Consider the following 20,263-nt stretch of genomic DNA (forward strand, 5'->3'; position numbering starts at 1 on the left):
TTTCTTTAAGAACAAACTGCTGGCGCTTTAGGGCAGGGCTGGATTAGGCGGGGGGTAATCCCGGGATTACCCCGCGGGTGACCCCCGGCTCGGCAGCCCTCTGCGCTGGTGTCGTGCAGCCAGCAAGCCCTTCCTCCCCCGCCATCCTCCTCCTCCTCAGCGCTCTGTGGGCAGGCAGCACCACCTGCCGGCTCCGGGCGCTGCTCCGATGTTCACTTTAAGAGATTTTGTAGTTTATCCCATGCCCTTTTATCCTTGCTTTCCCTTTTTTTCCTCCCCTTGTTTTTTGTTTTTTGCTTGGTTTTGCTTTTGCCTTTTTCCCCATTGCTAGAAGGCTGCAGACTGGGCTCGGAACAGGTCTGCGGCATCGCGTGGGTCCCGCATCGCGGCAGCTCCGGGGTGGCAGTCGGAAATAAGCATATTGCATGGTTAAATTCGCAGCTCCTGGCACTATGCGATATAAAGGGAACCCATGCTGCTGGCTTTCACTGTGCAGTGTGTGTGCCTAAGACACCAGCTCCTGCATCCAGAGGATTATGTGAAAAAAACTGTCATGGAGAAGGGGAAGGAAGGGGAAAAAGAGGGATATGTGTGTCTGGCTTCCATAATGATGGAGAAAGAAGCTGTTGGAACGTGGCTCAAATGTGCCTGCGCTGAGTGAAAACGAAGCAAGTACGTGGCTTGGCTGTGTGCTGTCAGTGTCTGTGAGGCGGCCTTGCCACCTCTGTCTGTGCGAGGGGCACGCGGAGCCCGAGGCGGGCGCGCGCGGCGGGAGGGCAGCGGAGGCCGGCGCGCGCTCCGTGCGGGCCCCGGCGTGTCCCCGCGCGGTAACGAGGCCTCTCCGTGTGTCCCGGCGCAGGAGCAGCAGCAGGCGGGCCCGTCCCGCGCGGCGGGGCCCGTGCAGCCCGCGCCGGCGGCCCCCGGCGCTCCCGCCTTCCTGGGCAGCGCGCCGCAGGCGGCCCTCATGAAGCACATGCTGATGGAGCAGAGGGCCCAGCTGCACGTCATGGAGCAGCAGAAGCAGCAGTTCCTGCGGGAGCACAGGCAGCAGCAGCAGCAGCAGATCCTCGCGGAGCAGGTACGGTGTCGCTGCCTTCCGGGCACGGCCGCACGGGCTGGTGTGAGAGCAAAGCGTGGGGCACGGGGCACTAAATGTTCTCACTAGGCAGTAGTTGCTTTAGCCCTGCTTCACCGCCCGTGCTGGGAGGTTGTAGGTTAAAATCTGGGCTCCCGTTTAATTTCAGCTGGAGCTTGTTCCTACTGTGGCACTACTGAAATATTTCTAGTCCTCATTTCTCCCTTCTTCTTCTTGCAAGAAATGGGAAGTTTCCCCATAGTGAGCAAGGAGGACACCTCTTGAGGTGTTCGGGGGAAAGGTGCATGGGTTTGGTCAGAGGTGAGCAAGTGCTGAAGAATGAGGATGCCTTAACACTCTCCCATGGGTTAGGCCACTGCAACTGCTTAAACCCAACTCACAGACCTGGCTATTGAAGGCACGTCTAGAAGTGCTGAAGAACTGTAGGACTGTGCTGCTAAATGTGCTGGATGCAGATGAAAAGCATTTAAGCCACAGTCCATAGGCACCCTGCTTTTCGGGAGCTTTGTGCCTAGTAAAGTTCCCTTTATCTTGTTGATAGTTTGTAACAAGCTTTATTGAGCATGAGGATTTGGTATTTGCTACTTTGTCTTTGCTGTTCCCTGACCTTTTTACCCAGCCTTGCTTTTGGACACAGAATTTGTCCTTAGTCACCTGCTTAGTCAAATACAGCCCAGTCTTTGAAAGCACTGATAGGCACACACTCTGCTTTTGTAATGAACCACTGATTGTGTTTTACACACATTAATATTCATAGAAAACAACCACAGGAGAACAGATTGAGCTGGATCAAGGGATGAAAACATTTTGCCATCACCTGCTCCTCATATATCATTCAATGAATCAGAAGAGGAAAAAAAAAGTGCCTCAGTAGCCCCTTTCTGTTTGCCTGGAGAATGGTTCTAGGCCACAGCACTGAGTTTGGGATGCCCTGCTCATTGCAGCTGAGAGTTTGGAGAGCAGAGCTGGCATAGGCCCTGTACCAGGATTACCTGCCTCTAGACCTTGGCAAGACTGGGGGAGGAAAAGGACGTATGGTCACAGTTGTACTTCAGACCTAGGCGTGCAGTTGTCTCCTGTGCTTCTCTCCCTCTTTTTCTTTCCGCTAAAAAGATAACTAAGTTTGCACTTCAGAGGTCAAAGTGAAGAGCTTGTAAGTCAAGAGAGCTGATGTTAGCCTCAGTGCTTATTCCTCTTTGAACCAAGAGGAGTCCATGTGCTGAGTAGCCCAAGTACTCTCAGAAGGACTCTTCAGATGAGTCTGCCGGTCTCTTGAGAACAGCTTGCTAGAAAATGCTGCTGCTTTGCTGCAGTACTTTCGTCATCAGCCCTTTTCTTAGCTTGCTAATTAATTAATCATCTCTTTCTCATTTGTGGTTTTTTTTTTTTCCTCATTCATTTTCAGCAGTTGCAGCAGCAGTCCCATTTGCCTCGGCAGCACCTCCAGCAGCAGCGGAACCCGTACCCAGTGCAACAGGTCAATCAATTTCAAGGTAAAACCAAATCCTTTTCCCCATACTGGAGTCAGCACATGCCCCTACAGCAGGCATGTGCAAGGTTGTTCATGTGGTGAAGGCCAGGGGTTAAGCAGTGTGCCTGAGCAAGAGGCACTTATTTCAGTGTGCAAGTAACTGAGGAACAACTCATGGATAAAAAATTTGGTTTAGGAAAAAAGTTAACTCTAAGCTTTTTAAGTACAAAGCATCAGCTGAATGTCTTCACTCGCCATGAAGTGAATATGTAAATACACACAGATTTGTGTATTTGTAAAGACACCACATTTGTGCTGTGTATTCCTGGCAGTGCTGAGCGCTGCAATAAAAAACAAGTGGGGCAAGCACGTGGGGCAGGTCCAGCATCCAGGTAATGGAGAGACAGCCAGCTTTTCTGCTGGTCTTTGACAGAGTAGCTCTACAGATCACCTTCTAATTCTTATCTTTGGCAGAAGAACTTATATATGAAATGAAAATGTTCTCAATAATTCATCTGCAAAATCAAAATGTGTGTTTGCACCATCACACATTTATTGAGAATCACATGTAAACTTCCTTCTATGAGACCTTTTTTGAAAATATGCCTTCACATCTCTTATTTAAAAGAAATGTAGAGCAGAGTTTAGGCTAATCTGACCAAATAGAGAAATACTTTTCATAAACGAGCTAATTTAAATATAAATATGAAATCCTTTTTTTCTATTTAGTCACAAGAATGTAATCCAGTGCAGCAGGTTATGAGTAAGTGAGACCAGAAGGTGGCCTATAGTCTTAAAAGCTGTTGCATCTCTCTTTTAACTACTTCTTGTCTAACTGCTGTGTCAAACAGTAGGTCACGAAACTATGTGAACTACTTGCTGATAGGGACTCTTCTGGAGGTTTTCAAGTGCTGAGTTCAATTCCAAGATAGCTAACAGTATGTTAAATAATCCTTAACATTATTCATGTACTTAAGCACTTGCTGGAGCCACTGTAAAAAGTTACATCTTCTACTCATGAAAGAAAGAAAAAGAAGTGACAACCATTGAGAAAATAGTTTAAATGATAGCACTGGTATAGTAAAAGCTACCATGAAAATGTCCTGGTAACCCAATTTAAGTTTAAACCAAATGGACAATGCATGCACTATACAACTGAGATCCATATAGTCCCTCTTAATGCTTTATTATCTATATGCTGGAGAGTTGACCTGGGAGCATCCTCCAGAAGTTTTGCCAGCCTCCAGAAGTCAAAAGAAGGAGATGTAGCCATTCACTTTGTCCTGTGTACAAAACTGTATGAGAGGCATTTCCTTTATCCATGACCATTTCTGAAAGAAATCTAGATAATGTAATACCAGCAGGGCCTGGTCATCAATATTCTGATATTCAGGCATGTTCCATGGCTGAGGAACAACTGGTAGGGGTTGATTTAAGAACAATCTGATTTTGTTGTGTAGTTTATGACTCTTAGCCAACTTTTTGTGTTTACATCTAATGATGTGTGAGCTGGGCCTGTCTGTATCGTTCTCTTGGAGCTTCACCTGCAGACTGTTTTATTGTTTTAGTTTACTGTGGTATTGACTCGAAACCACAATGAACCTGTGGCACAATCAGAGCTCCCGTAATTGTTTTTAAATAAAGAAAGTAAATACAGAAGTATATTGGCTTCCCGGAAATCTATAACTTCCCCCTGCCTCCCTCCCACAAAAGAAGACACTGGCATAGTGCAGTTTTGTGCCAGGGTGTGGAATTTAACAAGGTTAGGATTTTCTGGTTTCCCATCACTGGCCTAACGTGGAGTAAAATGTGCTTATAATATTGATTCACTAATTCACTCTCCCTGCTTTAAAAGTCCACAAAAAAAAACAATTTTTCTTCTTTGCGTAGACTTAAGCAGTAACAATGATATAGAAAATCCATTCATTATGCCTCCTGAGCTATTAAAAAATTGATTGGCCTTCTGAGCCTGACATTTCCATTTTCAGGACTTTCTTTTGAAAGACAATGGAGTTATTTAAGAGAGAACTTCAAACAGTTCAGCTGTTTTTGCTTCTGTTGAAGGCCACGGGAAGTTTTCTTGTTTGCTCGGTGGGAGCTGCATCAGGCTTCTCTGAGCAAGATAAATGCTACCAAAGTGCATTTTGGATTTGTGTGTGTGTGTGTGTATGTGCATGACTTCAAAAGTCTTATGGACTGATTTTTCACATGGAGAGGACGGTACCTTCTGGTACCATCTTCTGGCACTGGTCTTTGCGGGGAGGAGGGGGAAGAAAAGACACACAGGAAGAAAAAGCCTCAAATTCACTTTTGAAATAGGAATCTTTTGGGGCTCATGCATTACACGTGGAATCAGGTTGTGTTGTTACTTCAGGAACCCAAAGCCATCAATATTTTGGGATACAAATCCTGATTTTTTTATAACCAAGACGTGTTTAATGCTTAAATCATTGGTGTTTTAACCTTGCCAGCCCCATTGTAGGCCTTTGGGGAAATTAGGCTGATGGGTCTGTATTGATAGGATTCTCTACTGAACAGTGGCCCGTTTCACAAATTGAATGCATGGTATGATGAATGACTGCTGCTGAGGAGGAGTCCAAGGAGTCCTGCTCCAAATGTGTTGTTCCTGACCCTCGAGGAGAGGAGACTTGGCCGGGGAGGACTGAGGTTGCTGTCAGGATGATGCGGGAAACACACAACCTCTGAGATGTGGCCAACAATAGACTGCAAGTGGATAATCCAAGGCCATGTCAAGGTGGATAGCCTTGCGGCTCTCTGCCAGCCTTCACATGAAGGAATAAGTTATTCGCTCAGGAAGCACAGTGCTCTGGAACGCTTCTGGGCTGTGGGAGACTCCTGCAGGTTCTCCCCAATGCCGAGATGTGTCAATGGATGTAGAAGGTTGCGTTCCTTTCTAACCTTGCCGCTGTTTGTCGCAGGTTCTCCGCAGGACATGGCCGCGGTGCGGAGCCAGGCAGCGCTGCAGAGCATGAGGACGTCGCGACTGATGGCTCAGAACGCCCCCATGATGGCAATGGGTCCCTCGCAGAGCCCGGGCACGCTGCCCGCCGCCGCTGGCCAGTCGGACATGGGCATGGCCCCTTACAGCAACGCCTCCTCCAGCCAGCCGGGAATGTACAGCGTGAGCACAGGGATGAGCCAAATGTTGCAGCACGCAAACCAAAGTGGCATGAACATGGCACATGGCGCGGGCCAGGGAGCGAGGCAGCCTGCCTCGGCGCAGGCGGTGGGAATGGTCAACAGTTTTGGGCAGAACGTGCTGGTAAACTCTGCTCTGCCTCAACATCAGCAGCAGGTGAAAGGACCTGTGGGCCAGGCCTTGCCCAGGCCCCAAGCACCACGACTTCAAAACCTGATGGGGACTGTCCCTCAGGGAACACAAAACTGGCCGCAGCGAGGCCTGCAAGGCATTCCTGGAAGGACTAGCAGTGAAATGGGGCCCTTCAATAACGGTACCGCCTACCCAGTGCAGCCCGGTCAGCCACGGCTGTCCAAGCAGCATTTTCCACAGGGACTTAATCAGACGGTGTTGGACGCTAGTGGGACAGTGAGGGCCCTGAACCCAGCAATGGGGAGACAACTGCTGCAGCCACTACCTGGACAACAAGGCCCTGGCCAGACCAGGCCGATGGTGATGCCTGCAGTAAGCCAAGGGGTCCCCGCTATGCCTGGCTTTAGTCAGCCTCCTACACAGCAGGTGCCAGGCGGCAACTTTGCCCAGAGCAGCCAAGGCCAGGCCTACGAGAGGAACCCCGCTCAGGACCTGTCTTACAATTACAGCAACGAAGGAGCAGGGGGGTCGTTCTCCGGTTTAGGAGAGGGCACGGACCTTGTGGACTCCATCATGAAGAGCGGACCAGGGGATGAGTGGATACAAGAACTGGATGAGTTGTTTGGAAACCCCCAGTGAACGGGCTTGTATAGTCTGGAGCTCTGGTTGTTACTTCCTTTTCTTTGTTTTTTTTTTAAGGCAAAGTTGGGTATTCTCTCCGTCTTTGGATTGTTGTTATTTTGGTTTGAGTTGGTTTGGATTGGGATTATTTTGTTTGTCTTCTTTTTTTCTTAATCGTGCAAATTGAGCTAATCTGTAGCCAACTTGGGAAGATTCAGGTGATGCTGAAAATGCCAGCACCACAAAACCTTCCACCAAGTAATCCCTATTGCACAGCAGCCTCCGCTGCATGCCTATGGAGCCGCACAGGGAAACGGGAAGAAACAGTCGATGTCTCTGGTGGAGTAAAGTCGGTGTTTCCCATTGCACAGAGATACGAGGCGGTCCCAGCACCTCCCAGCTCATTCTGCTGTAAACACCGCAACGTTCAGGGCACTGCATGAGGAGCATGGGAGCAAACCCTAAAGAAAGAAGCCTGCGGGTGCTTGCACAGGCCCTGGTCAGGAGGAGGCTTGACCCTGGGGTAGGGCCTCAGCGAGCCGCGCTCAGGTCAGCCACCGTGCTCACTGCAGAGTGAAGGGACCTGTGAAGATGCAGCAGAACATGAATTTGGTGGTGCTTAGCTAGGTGGGTTAACTTGATGAGCAGTTTAGTCCCCTTGGGTGCTTGGGAGAAGCAGTGGGGCTTCAGAGCACTGGAGCCTGTCTCTGCTGCCTGGAGGTGGAGAACAGCAGCTGGGAATGGTACTGAAGGGCTAGGAGATACCCAGGGACATCCGTGTAGGTCCTAAACAGGTCCCCAACTCTCCTTCCTCCCCTATGTGTTTTCAGTTTGCTTTTTTTCTCTCTTATCTTTCAGCGTAAAACAAAGTAAACTCAATGCCCTAAAACAAAGTAAACTCAATGCCCTTCTTTCTAGATGAGCAACAGCCACCACATATGGGCAGGAAGGAGAGGAGAAAACCGTCATGAGCAAATGCACAGGGAGAGTTTGGAGCTCAGGGTGCGTTGGCTTCTCTTCTCCTCTTGAACAGTGCAGCGTCAACAGATGTTATTGCCTCGGTGTTTGTGGGCTCTTGATTTGTCACATGCAACCTTCATCTTCTGTTTTAAGCAGATGTTTGGTCTGATCTCTCTGATTTTCTGAAATAGAATTCACTGCAGTATTTGAAAAATAGGGGTCAAGGAAGGACTGCTGTAAAGAACTTTAATGAGTGGGTAGAATAACTGATTTAGTTACAGCAACGCCAGGGGGTCCCCCCGATCAGCTTTTCGGCGGTAGAGACGCCAGGTGAACGTGGGCCCATGCTGAGCAGGGCTGTGCTGATGCTGCGACGTGTCCTGCACGACGCCGGGGTGCCAGCTGAGCGCGCAGCGCGCGCGGCGGTGCCCAGGCCGCGCTCGGAGGCGGCCGCGCGGCCGGCGCTGCCACCTGCCCCTCGCTAGGGCCTGCGGTCACCCCGGGGATTGGGGTGCACACAGGCACCTGCGGGGTAACGGCCAACAGCATCCCGCCAGCGCGGAAACCTCTGCCCTGACACTGGTCCCCAACATCCATAAAACGGGACTAAAACGGGCCGGGAGCCCTCGCGGCGCCCCGTCACCGTTGCCCTCGTGGCCACACTCGACCGGGGGCAGGGGCTCGTTTAAGGGCAGGTTTTTGCCGCGAGCGAGGCGAGCTGTCGATTCTGTGGCGTGTCCAGCTCGCCCGGGCTGCGCCAGGCTTTTTAGGATGCTTTAGGTAAAACCCTCTTAGCCAACATCTCCCTAGAGCACCAGGGCCCCGCAACCGCCCGGGAGCTTCGGCCTACGGAGACCGAGCCCCGCTCTCCTTGTAAAGCTTCCTCCAAATACTCCGGACCGGGACCAAGTGCTAGAGAAGTAGATTTTAATAGATCTTTTTTTTTTTTTCTTACTATGGTGCTGATGTATATGTAATGTTTTAAAAAAAAAAATTATTTGTAAATATGTTTTTACAACTCTACAGATATCACTGGGTCTACTATCTGTAAAATATATACATATAAATATATATATATACTGTTTGTTTAAAATAGAGTATTTTTATTTCATTCCTTAACTCATCCTTACCGCGGTGGTATTGCACTTCAGATGACGTCTGATTACTAATTTGTACTGTACCTGCCCCCAACAGCAACTTGCTCCATTTTACTCAGATTTTTCTAGTTTTCTGTTTTTACTTTGTACATTAAAGCATTGCTTATTTCCCTTCTAAGACCTGTACAGAACCTCTGGAAATGTAGAGAAGACCTGATGTTAACGTACCACTTTTAAAGAAAAGGAAGATTAAAAAAAAAAAAAAAAAAAGGAAAAAATAAAAGCAAGTACAATGAACAGAAGGTGGTTGTTATCAGAGCCGTATCGCGAGCTGGGTTACTAGGCCCGCTTCTGCTGTGTCATGAGGTAATGAGCTGGTGCAGACCCTAGAAGTGTGTTCTGTTAGCAGAAAACTCTCTTCATACAGTCGTTTGGTTCCTGCTGTGGTCCCCGGCATCTCCCCCGGCGCAGCCTTCCCTGCAGGATCTGCGAGGGCTCCTCGTGGCGTGGGCCAGGTGCCGAACTGGCCGGAGCTGCGCTGCGCATGGAGCCGCCTTGCGGAGAGGCTTTGTGTGGGAGCTGGGACCCCACGGCAGCGTGGCTGCACACAGGTAAAATCCAAGGGCTTTGCTTCACTGCAAGGTCAAGCGCAGCTTTGAGCACTTTCCCAAGGAAAGAGGTATTTTGGTATGTGCTTAAACACCCTCCTGAAGTGGGTTTGCAAAATCGGGGGGTTTTCACAGCATAGTGCAACAAAGCATGTTTTTACATTCGTAGAAATGTAGAGGCCACCGCTGGAGGGAATGAGGAATGAGCAAGACTGCGGAGGCATTGGCAAAGCCCAAGGACATTGGGTAAGACGGGCCGTTGCTAACAGTGAGCTGCAGCAAGGTTACCTAGTGAATTCGTTGTCTTAATTGTACGTAGTTTGTTTGGGATTTACAGTACTGGATGTGGAACCTGAACATTAATTGAAAATGCAGACGTGACATGGCAGTCTGTCTGATAGATTCCTTTTCAAAAGCAGTGGGAAAGGGAGAAAGGACAGACCAAGCTTGGGGAAGAGGGAAAACATGCATTTTGCATTGCAGTGTAGGAAAGAATTCTGCTGCATTAACCACACACAGTTTCTCTCTTTGATGTCACGACAAAACAGCTGCATTGTTTATTTTTTAAAAGGAAAAACAATCTTCAAAACAATCTACGTAATTTCTTCCCGATGCTGAAGTCCAGGTATTCATCCAGAAAGCTGTTGAAAATCCCAGCTCCGCCCAGGGCTACCAAGCAGGTTAAAACTACCAAATTCAAATAAAAGCCTGTTAACCTAGAAGAAGGAGAGAGAAAAACACTGTTTCAGTCTGGACATAGTGCATGTGCTGTAAAAGTGCTTGTCCACCCCGATTAAGAGCCATGCAGAATTGAAACGATCTACTACAGCAAAACAAACTTGGGGTGTCTTGGTAACAAACAGTTACTGAAAGTGATTTTTGCTGGGGAGTAGAGGGATTCTTAGTATTCTTGATTGAGGATTCCCTTATCAATGTTTCTAAGAAGAATGTAATCCTAAAACTCAGTGGTTAGGATACTTGCTGGGAATGGAAGAGGGTCAGGATTTTATTTAAAAAAGAATCTTTAGTGTGTTGATCAAAGAGAAGTGCATTATATTTTATTTGTTCCTTTATTTTAGGTCTTCCTACCCGGACTTACTTAATAGTTACTGATTTGCTGGTTGTCATTCATGGCATCATATGAACAACTGCCTCTCTGACTGGGAGATATAAAATTACCCTCCCTATCTTTACTCTGGAAAACTTGGCCTTGCCTTTCTCTTAAGCAACAGCTCTTCACAGCAGGGTGAAGGATTCGTGGCGACTCTAGTGAAGAAGAGTAATGATAACCTCGGTGTAAAAACTGTGGAAAATAGCTTCGTGGTCCAGCCTGTTGCTGCTGCAGGGTTATTCAGTACAAAACAAAAAGTGCTTTTATAGTCTTATTGTTTCATCTATTTCTGCAGAAATATGGATTCCCAAGCCATTTATTTTTATGACTGGCATATATCATGCTACTTTCTTTTTGTGATTGATTTGTGTGTTGGAAGAGAAGCCTTAGGTTAGGCCCGTAGGAAATAGAGTGGCTTTGGCGAGGTAAGAAAATAAATTATGTTTTTGAGCGTACACTCACTAGTAGAGGTGTGTTTTGCTGATGTGCATGTTTTTTTGAAGCAGAATTCATGTCACCAGATGCTGTGCGCTTAGCATTCATTAACTTTGGCTTATCTGAAGCTGTTTCCTTAAGCGTTTGGTGAAAGTTCATCTGCTTACGAGGCCAGATTCGCTTGCCTCCTTTAATGTCTTTTCTATGGCTAGGATAAGTGTGTTAATTTGGCACACTGAGGACAGAATGAGCGCAGTGGGCGAGCAGGAAGTGGTTACGCTCCGTCTCGGCAGCCTCGCATCGTGCAGTAATGCTGTGCTCCTGCCTGCAGTGCCCTGAGGATGCTGATGTGCTGCTCCGAACCAGGCAGGCGCCCACGCGGGCCTTACGGGTGGGTAAAGGGTCTCCAACCCTTTCCATGCAAGCTCAGCCCAGCTGCAGGCCCGGCCTGGAGCTGCCGGCCTGCGTGCGCGTGGTGGCTCCTTACCTCCCTTTCACAGATGCTGCGTAGCCGTGGAAGTACTTGTGGCGGGCAAACATGTAGAGCAGGCCCAGCAGGGCAGCTAGTTCTTGGGAAGGAAAGATTAATGGGGGAGAGAAGAGAAAAAAGGACAAGAAGAAACAGTTAGAAAACATAACAATGAGGATTGTAGGCAGTTGTGGTTTCTAGTTGTGTAACACACGCTGGGCATTTTCATAGCTATCTGTACTCTGGGAAGGAATATTGCAAAAGAAATTATATATGTATATAAATATATATATTTATTTCCCTTAAACATTAACTATAGAAGGCTTTTGATACAGATTTGCTGGCAAGGTGGGCATAGGCCTGTCCGAAAAAATCTAAGGGTATTCCCAAAAAGGAAATCTTAAAAAAAGACAATAATCTGTAGTTCTCACAGTTCAGTTATCCCAGAGACAGGATAGTGGCTGGGGCACTGCTGTTTTATGTTATTTTGGCAGTTTATGTTCAAGTGCTTGTTTTGGGGAGAAAATCTTACGTTGTTAATAACCTCTTGCATTTATAAAGCAGCTTTTCCCCAAGGACATGAGAGGAAGCTGTAGTGCACGTTAGCTTTCTGACCTCCCTGTGGGAAAAGCACGAAGTTACCTCCCTTTGATAGATGGAGCAGGGACTGTAAGGTCGGCTGTGTTATCCAGGACTAAGCATTGCTTTTTTTTTCCCATTCAGACCATGTAAGCAAGTATTACAGAGGATGACTTTTACTCTGTTCTGCTTTAACTGCAGTAAATGTACCTGTGGGAGATGCCTCACTGAAAAAAATGACTCAGAGGAGGTAAACGTAATCCTTTTCTTACGTGTGACAGTGCATATCTGTGTTTCTGTTAGAGAATGCAGGTTTTCTTGATTCAAGTGTCCATCTTGAGCATGTGTACTATTCCTCTCTGCAGTGTAACTTTTAGAAATATAACTGTGCACTTATATTGATTCAGCAAAGATGGGAATCTATCTGTAAGAGAACCCCAAAACAGAATGACTGTTTTGGAGCACAGATAGAAAATGGAGAGGAAAATTAGTTTTCCAGGAAGGAGAAGTTCAGTGAGCTATGACTTAATTTTCCTTTCTCCAGACACATGCACTCTGTGCTTCCAAAACATCCGCTGGGGGTGGGTTAGTAAGGGAAAAGGCCAACATTAGACTCTGCCACAAGTTTTAGCTCTACAAAAGTCCACTTTGTCACTGTTAGGAGATTCTGTGGATCCAGCTTGGAAAGCCCGACAGAGTGAGAGGTTGGAAGGCACAGTAGTGTATGAGTGCAGGACAGCTGGCCAAAATGGCCTGTTTAGGTGCTTTAACAATAATAATAATAATAATAATAATAATAATAATAATAATAATAATAATAATAATGGTTCTCCCAAGTCTTCCCTGCAAACCTGAAGTATAGTAACTATCTGGATGCGGAGATGCTGCTGTTCTGGCTGAGCTCGAATTCTCAGTACTTCTTGTACTCCAAAACAAACAAATGAGTCATAGCCCAGTGGTGCTGCCACTCATCTAGTGTATAAAATCCTAAGGATTTGCTGGCTTGAACTCTGTCTCCTTCAGCTGTGGCTCTAGGGATGAGTCTTCCATGCTGAGCCTCCTCAGGCTGCTGCCTCCGTAGGGACCATAGCTGTGCTTAATATCCCATAGGAATTGTCCCATAATGTGTAAATAGCTGTTGGTGTGAAACATCTGGGAGCTGCTTTTCTGAACGATTCACCCTGGAAATCCACCGAGCAAATGAAAGACAGGGTATGTTCTATGGTCTGCAGAGACCTGCAAAGCTAGTGGGGCTGTGTGAATTCAGTATAGCCCTCCAAACAGAGCACTCAGTGATAACAGATAAGTTAAAGGAAAAAATAAAGCACGCGTCTACTGTAATTGACCACCTGATACAACTGAAGTATAGTTTTATATATATATGTATATATATGCTCAAAAAAAAAGTGTTTACCTTGATTAAAAAACCATCCTGCAATCCAGAGGGCAGTCAGGAATATTGGATAGAACTCTGCACAGTTTTGCCTGCAAAAATAAATTTGAAAGAACATTATTGTGGAAAGGAAAGGAATTGCAGGTGGGATTTTCAAGGACAGTCAGCTTTGGCCTGATTTTGTTTCCTCTAAACTTAATGCCATTGAATGTGGTGAGAACACAGTCAGGCCAGCCTTGATCACCCTTAAAACCCCATTCTTTATCATTTCATGTATGAACACTATTGCTTCAAACACTTTTGTGGTATTTAAACTTAGGCAAGGATACAAGGATACAATTACATGGGAGTGCTTAACAAATAACCCCAAATCAAGTGCTTATGCAGCAGAGAGAGACAGGAAAACAAACACGTCCCTAGACGTGATCTCGCAGCTCCCCATCCTCCCTGCAGGTTTTGTGGGTCCTTGTTCCCTGAACCACAAGAGGAATGGAGACGTGGGCAGTTCGGATTGCTCTGCTGAGGCCAAGGCCACTGCTGAGCAATATCAGGCCTAAGCAGCACGTGATAGATCTTCTTGGGGTTAACACAATATCTTTACTTGTGGGCACCCTTATTTTTCACACCAGTATTTTGTTGGGATGTCTTTTCTTGGTTGTCATTCAGAGTGAATTTCTCTTTAACAAATTATGCAGCCTTCTATGTCTAATGTACGCTGTCATCTGATATATTGTCTTATATAGTCTATGTCTATTTTTATTGCTATCTCATAGAACTACAGTCACAGAAGATGGAATTGTTTTAAACAGTTCAGTATTAAATGCAAATACTTATCCTTAGGGGCATTAGCTAATCACTAGCTGAAGACATGTAGGAAAACCTCATCTTTTTAGGGAAGCTATCCCACAATTATCCACTGGCATGCCCTGGGATTTTCTGTGCTCTTTTCTTCTGCTTTGTGTTAGGCACAGTCCAGGAATCAGGATTTGAACAATGACCAGTTTATCTGGGCTGAACTTATCTCATTATCAGTGAAACGGTAGCCGAACCATCTGGAAAGTGATCTGGGTCTGTGACTGCATTACTTTTCATGTCTTGGGCAAAGGATGCAAACCAAAGGTGATGCCTTTAAGATAAGGTTGCTTATCTTCTGGACTCAATCTTCTTTATATCACAAAAGCTGTAGAAAAGTTAGAAATCCTGGAAGGTTGGTAAAAAGATTCTTGATACAGAAAATTTTTTGTTGAGCTTGATGTTATTCAACAGGTGAAAAGTTACATATATTTTCATGTGTAATTTATAGATAGACACTACAAATTTGAATATAAAATCAAGATGTGTAAAGTACTATAAATGTAAGAATCCAGTGCAATACGTGTACAACAGGCAGTGCAGCTACTTTCTCAAACCAAGTCAGTGGCTCCACGAACGGGGTGATTCGCCCTGGATCACAACCATTTCATGTTAAGAGCAGAGTTGTGCCAAGCATAATTCCCTGGAGATATGTACGGGGGAGAGTTCACCAGCAGTTAACATGTAGGGTCATAACGCAGAGCAGAAGATAAATCCAACTTTTTACAGCTCATTTTACCATGGAATTCTCTAGGGGCACATGAATTAGGTGGATAAGGATGTTGCTCCTTGCCACCATCGTAAGGATCTCCGGACTTACTGCGCACGGAAGGTTCTCTCGAATTCTGGAGCTCCGGTGACAGCTGGGGGCATCACCTTGTGTTTTATCCTCGACCTTCCCACCAGCCAAGCAAAGTGGCCTGCAGGCAAAAACAAAGGCTCAGGTACTGCACAGTTTTGTTCTGAAAAACAAACCAGCAATGCACTCGGGCCCTTAACATACATCAGTTATTTGCAGCGTCAGTCACTTTTAAATCAAAATTGTTGTTCTTTGCACTTCATAGGGTGGAAAGAGAACAGTGTGAGATAAACTAGATTTTCCCCTTAAAAATTTCAAGTCTGAACTTCACATACAACTTTGAGGAAGGAGAAAAAATACTGTTTCATTAATATATCCATTCTCTTTTAGCATTTTATAATTTAATATAGCCTTCTGCTCTGTCTGAATCATAGAACCATGCAGCTTGGGAGCAGTCTAGCTATGCTGTAGCAATGTGCTGTGCTAGTAGTATTGCAATAACCAAATTGCCCGATTGAGATCACCCCTCTTACTTGTTTAATTAGTGCGTGATCATTTTATCTTAGTGATACTAAGAACAGGGAAACTTTGGAATACGTGTGGGATATTATTACAGGCTCCATAAGCAGAAATACGTTAGCCTCCTTTTAAAACGTATTTAGCAATGCCTAGTTTTTTAAATCTGGTGCAGTGCTGTGAACGACGGAGACTACCTACTGCAAAGCAACTAAATATCAGTTGGAAAAAACCCAAGATGCATGCAGTCTATGCATTTCTGACCTTTGTTTCAAGGGTTACTTCTGATATCTGTGTTCCCCATATTCATTGGCATCCCTGTTGCAGAAGTCTGCCTTTAGAAGTCTATTGGAGGTTCACAGGGACAAAAGGCTGGAAAGTTGCTTAACCTTTGGATGGCAATTTCCAGTAGGCAGCAGCTCTATCGGGCTGCTCCCTGTTTGACTTCAAGCTCTCTGGGAGCCTGGAGGTCCTTCTCCCGCCACGTCGTAGCCACCCTTGCGGGAGGCTCCACAGAGTGCCTTTTACCCGAGCTCTGCCCGGATCCACAGATCTGTCTCCCTTCAGGGAGCAGGGGCATTAAAGCCCAGCTGGTGATACTGGTGGGGCTGCGCTGGGCACCTGCCCTGTCCCAGCCTCGCAGCCAAAGCCTTTTCCCGAGAAGGCGCTTTCCCACCTGCCTTCCCTCCCGGAGGTGGTTCCGGGCTGTGTGCAGGTGACTCCCTGTCTTTTCCCTTCCAAGAGCAGCAGGAAGAAGCTCCGAGAGCTCCGTGCAAGGCAGCAGCGTTACAGGGCCCTGCACGGCCTTTGCTTCCAGCCAGACCTGCTGCTCTCGCGCCGTCCCGTGCTGTGTCTGGTGATTCACCCGCTGTTTGACACCTTGCAGCACTTTCAGAAGGGAGGCAGAGCAGCGGGGAGGCTTTAGGGAACACGCTGTAGGGAGAGTGAAATTCATGGAAGCAAAATGATGCCTTTTGAGAAATAGTTTCCTGGAAATGTAACTGAACAGTTGCTTTTTGACCTTGGCCACCTACGTGCCACCCTTCTTTTTGGTGACAAGTGCTACCTGCTGGCAAATCCAGCCTGACTGAGCAGCCAGAAGTGCTGGGCAAGCCTTAGCCTTTCCTGGCACTAGCATTGCCGGCCACAGCAGAGGCCAGCTTTCCTGGCTGCACAGAGCTGTGTGATGCCAGGATTTTCTGCCGAGGAGCTCAGGGAAACTGAGGCAGCCCATCACATGTGAACAAGCTGCAGCAGCCTTGAATAGAGGCAGGGCAAAATTAACGCACTCTAGTAAGAAATCTGACTGAAGTAAGAAGATAAGGGCACTGTAGGGGGGCACAAAGGTTGTGCTTGGGTTTATTGGGCACGGCTAGCCAAGGCAAATCCCGGAGGCCGTGGCGTGGCCCCGGCCTCGGCTGTAAAGCAGTTTGCCTTTGTGGTCAGCACGGTCCTAGGGTCCTAGTTCAAAGGACAGACATTTGCCCGCAGGACAGTCTGGTTAACCCTCTGCAGAAACAGAGATCTGTAGCGAGGTTATGCTGATAGGAAGGCCAAGCATGGTAAAATGCACCTCTAGAGTCCCTTTCCCAGTGTAATGGGAGAGTTGGAGTCACATCTGTCACCTCAAGAGAAAAGAGGAGCGCAGGGTGCAGAACGAGACAGGCGCCAAGCAGGGCCTTGCAGAGAGCTGAGCAGAGGAGTAATTACTGTATTTTCTGCTAACTGTAAGGGACTTGACGTGCGGCTCCTTTGTGTGGAACAGAAAGCAGTGACACAAGTCCACATTTAAGTTGTGTGATTGTGGTTTAGCAAGGGCCACAGCGAGTCATTAGAGCCCTGGGAGAGCCCTTCTGCCCCACGCACGGGAGGTGCTGTGGGGAGCGCTGCAGAAAGCCCTGCAGCAGGGTTTTCACAGCCTGCTCTGCACCCAGCCCCGCTCGCTATCAAGTTGTTCAGGTCTTGCAGGCTAAATTACATGGCTTAGGTAGTTACAAAGTGTGCTTGGCTTGCCTTTGTTGGCTTTTCTTTCTTTCTGTTTTTTTCAGGTGGCATTTATGATTACTGAGTTAATATATTTACTTAGAAAGTACAGGAGAAAGCCAGCTTTCAAGTAACATTACTCTCAAACACTGCGTGTGTTAAAACCCCCCTAGAGAAGGTGGTATTTGCATGGAAATGTAGGATAGTGCATGTTAATTTGCATGACCTTGCCTAACAGCCTTTTAAGGAAAAATCAGCTGCTTTTTAGTAATTTCTTGCTGGAATTGTGATTTTTAAAAGGCAAAGTTCAGAGAGATGCTTGAAAATGCACAAGTACTGGTGTCCTCCCTGCTGGATTCTGGCCCCTGTCACTCACTGGGGATTCACGCTGTTCGTTTACTGGATTCCCCTCGTTTCCCATAAATGTATTCTAGTCTCTCGAGCAAATCTTTGCTGTTTGCAGCTGGATTCCTGACTGGAAGCCCCTTGCTGCCTTGTTTCTGCTCTTTCTGGCCCGGAGCGTTTCTCGCATGGCGTAATTTTTAAGCGACCCGATTCTTGCATAACTCTCAGTTCTGCTGCACTAAACCACAGTTCTGCTGCACTGAAGCATGTCTTTCTGCCCCTCTGATGACTGCCAGGCGAGACCTGACTTGCAGCACTGCGTCAAGGAGGTCGTGTTGCCTCTTAGCACCTTCCTGCAGAGCAGAATAAACAGGAGAGCACACAGTGCACTGCAGGTGCTAGGTATTTGGTGTGGATTTTGCTTGCAGCAATTGGTTGCGCTCAGGGCTGCTTCCTTTGCCTGCATATAACTCCTGCTTATAGTACCAGTTGTGCAACTTTCGGGGAAAAAGGTGTTTTGAACACCTTTAATCTGCAGTGATTTAGGCAAGCTGGGAAGAGTGCTGAAAGTAAAACAAGCTGTGGTGGTTTGAATCAGAGGAGTAGATCAGATTCTCACCAAGATTTCTCCTCAGACTTCATGTCAGACTGCCAGTGTAAGTTAAAACCCAGGCTATCTCTTGTCTTCTCTGTAATTTTACCTACAATTAACTAACGTGCATGAACCAACACAAGGAAGATCATACGTATTTCTGCCTCCTTTTCCAGGGTCAGTATCTGTACAGTTCCTTGAATTTTGTGAATTTTGAGCCCGCTAGACTAAAAAGACAAACAAAAAACTCTTAGCACTTCTACTCTGTTAAAAATTAAATCAGAAATCAGGCTAGTTGAACTCTCACAGAAGTTGGTGCCAGCAGATACTGCCAGCAGACAGAAATGCAGCTGATCTGGAAATATAAAAACAGAGCATGATACAGGCAACCCCGGATGTTACAGTTACATGCTCCATCCCTCCAAAGACATGCAATTTAGAAAATTAAATTTTAGATGCTTTATATTTGCCTTTTGTTGTATTAGGCTTTTTTTGAGGGTCACGTTCTCAAGCTTTTCTTCCACCAAGCAGCAACATTATTTCAGCAGCTGGGGCTTAAGAACAAGCAAACAAGCAGTCACACCATATTCAGTAATCTGGCAGTGCTGCTTTGCCCTTTGAAATGAGGGCAAAGCAATTATCTTTAACTCAGTCTCATTCTGACTTAGCAAAATTGCCTTCTAGATGTATCTTGTTTTCTGGTGTAAACACAACCATATGAATCAACGTATCCCAAAGAAAATAACAGCAAGCCTTAAAAACACTGCAGCAAACTTGGACTGATACATGGAAAAAGCCATGGCCTGGACTTGCCCGCTTCCTTCCCTAGTCATCTCTCCCAATAAAATGGGGAAAATGTATGTCCTTGAATCTTAGCACTGTATCTGTATGGGATAAAATAAATCTATTTAGAGTCTTAAGAAAATCTAATGATAAGAACATAATATGATTTGCACTCATAGCATTGCTGCCTGCTCTATAGGATTTCTTTTCTTCTTTTCTTTTTTTCTTTTTTTTTTCCCCTTTTAGATGCTTAATACTATGCAGTCTATTTCAGGGAATAATTTTATAGCAGTTTTTGTCCAGTATTCATGTATTTGATTTGACAAATTTACTCTCACTTTTGATGTTTTCAGTTGCTTAATATTCAGGTCCCTAACAAAGAATCAAAACTGAGGCAGAACGTGGCTTCTGGGTAACTTTACAGCTAGTTACAAGCTCCCCCAGTAGTACAGTTCTAAAAAGTCAGTAAACAAAACAGAAATTGAAAACAAATTAGTTTCTCCCACAGGGAAAAGCAATCTGTCCCACTGTGCCAACGCCCTCTCAGACTGCAGAGAGGGTAAATAACGTTGCAGCGAGAAAAACCTTAGGAGCCCTCAAAAATTCAAGTTACAAAAGAGCTCGTTCAGCGCAAGATCATTCCAGCAGCGGGAAGCTCCCCGAGGCCCAGCCGCTCCATCCCACGGATCTTACTTTGCTGGAAGGCGGAGAGAAGGGTTACGGCAGCGAGCAGAACCAAGTCTCGAGCCATGCTCCCGGCAGCTCCGGCACGGCACGCGAGCAGGATGTGCGTGTGCAGGAGGCAGGGCCCAGGAGCAATGAGGAAGAACAAGGGCTTTTCGGGACTGTAACAAAGATCAGCCTGGGCGGGGGGAAAAACAGCTTTAAAACTGGAGCGCGGAATTGCAAGCGTTTTTAGTTGTTGGAAAGTTAAAATAACAGGCGGCCAGCTCTCGCCTGTGTGGAAACACGATGAGAACAACACCAGCCTGTCCGCCGGCGCCCCTGTGGACTCGGCTGTGCTTTTGTGTCCTGGGTTTTGGCGCAGCCTCTCGGAGGGGAGGACAAGGGCTTGTTGTTGTGTGCGTGCTATTCCCAGCGCAGCCAGGCGCAGGCTGTCCCCGGCAGCGCCGCTCCACGGCAGCCGCTGCAGCGAGGCTTTGGGCTCTCCTCCTTCTCCTGCGTTCCACGTTTTTGCACAGTGTGCTCAACTTAGGCTCCTGTGGATGGCACGGCACCCACTTACTAATAGCACACAGGA

At 46.7% G+C, this 20,263-nt stretch overlaps 2 protein-coding genes across 2 annotated transcripts in view; one reads left to right on the plus strand and one right to left on the minus strand.

The window, feature by feature from the left end:
- MAML3 (mastermind like transcriptional coactivator 3) overlaps positions 1–7,773 on the plus strand; it is a 59,291-nt gene extending 51,518 nt beyond the window's left edge. Inside the window, exons 3-5 of the mRNA XM_026042604.1 lie at positions 860–1,078; positions 2,502–2,589; positions 5,507–7,773. Coding sequence (XP_025898389.1) covers positions 860–1,078; positions 2,502–2,589; positions 5,507–6,498 — 1,299 coding nt within the window. The 3' untranslated portion in view covers positions 6,499–7,773. The remainder of the gene's footprint in view (positions 1–859; positions 1,079–2,501; positions 2,590–5,506) is intronic.
- Positions 7,774–9,672: 1,899 nt separating this feature from the next.
- Positions 9,673–19,854, minus strand: MGST2 (microsomal glutathione S-transferase 2). Its single transcript, XM_026042637.1, has 5 exons — positions 19,696–19,854; positions 14,805–14,904; positions 13,154–13,224; positions 11,179–11,260; positions 9,673–9,861 (listed from the first exon to the last, which is right to left on the minus strand). The coding sequence occupies exons 1-5, from the start codon at positions 19,751–19,753 to the stop codon at positions 9,729–9,731; spliced, it is 444 nt and encodes a 147-aa protein (XP_025898422.1). The 5' UTR covers positions 19,754–19,854; the 3' UTR covers positions 9,673–9,728.
- Positions 19,855–20,263: the final 409 nt, after the last annotated feature.

Source organism: Nothoprocta perdicaria, unplaced genomic scaffold (assembly GCF_003342845.1).
Source record: "Nothoprocta perdicaria isolate Ctin4 unplaced genomic scaffold, notPer1 scaffold_31, whole genome shotgun sequence".
Lineage (NCBI taxonomy): Eukaryota > Metazoa > Chordata > Aves > Tinamiformes > Tinamidae > Nothoprocta > Nothoprocta perdicaria.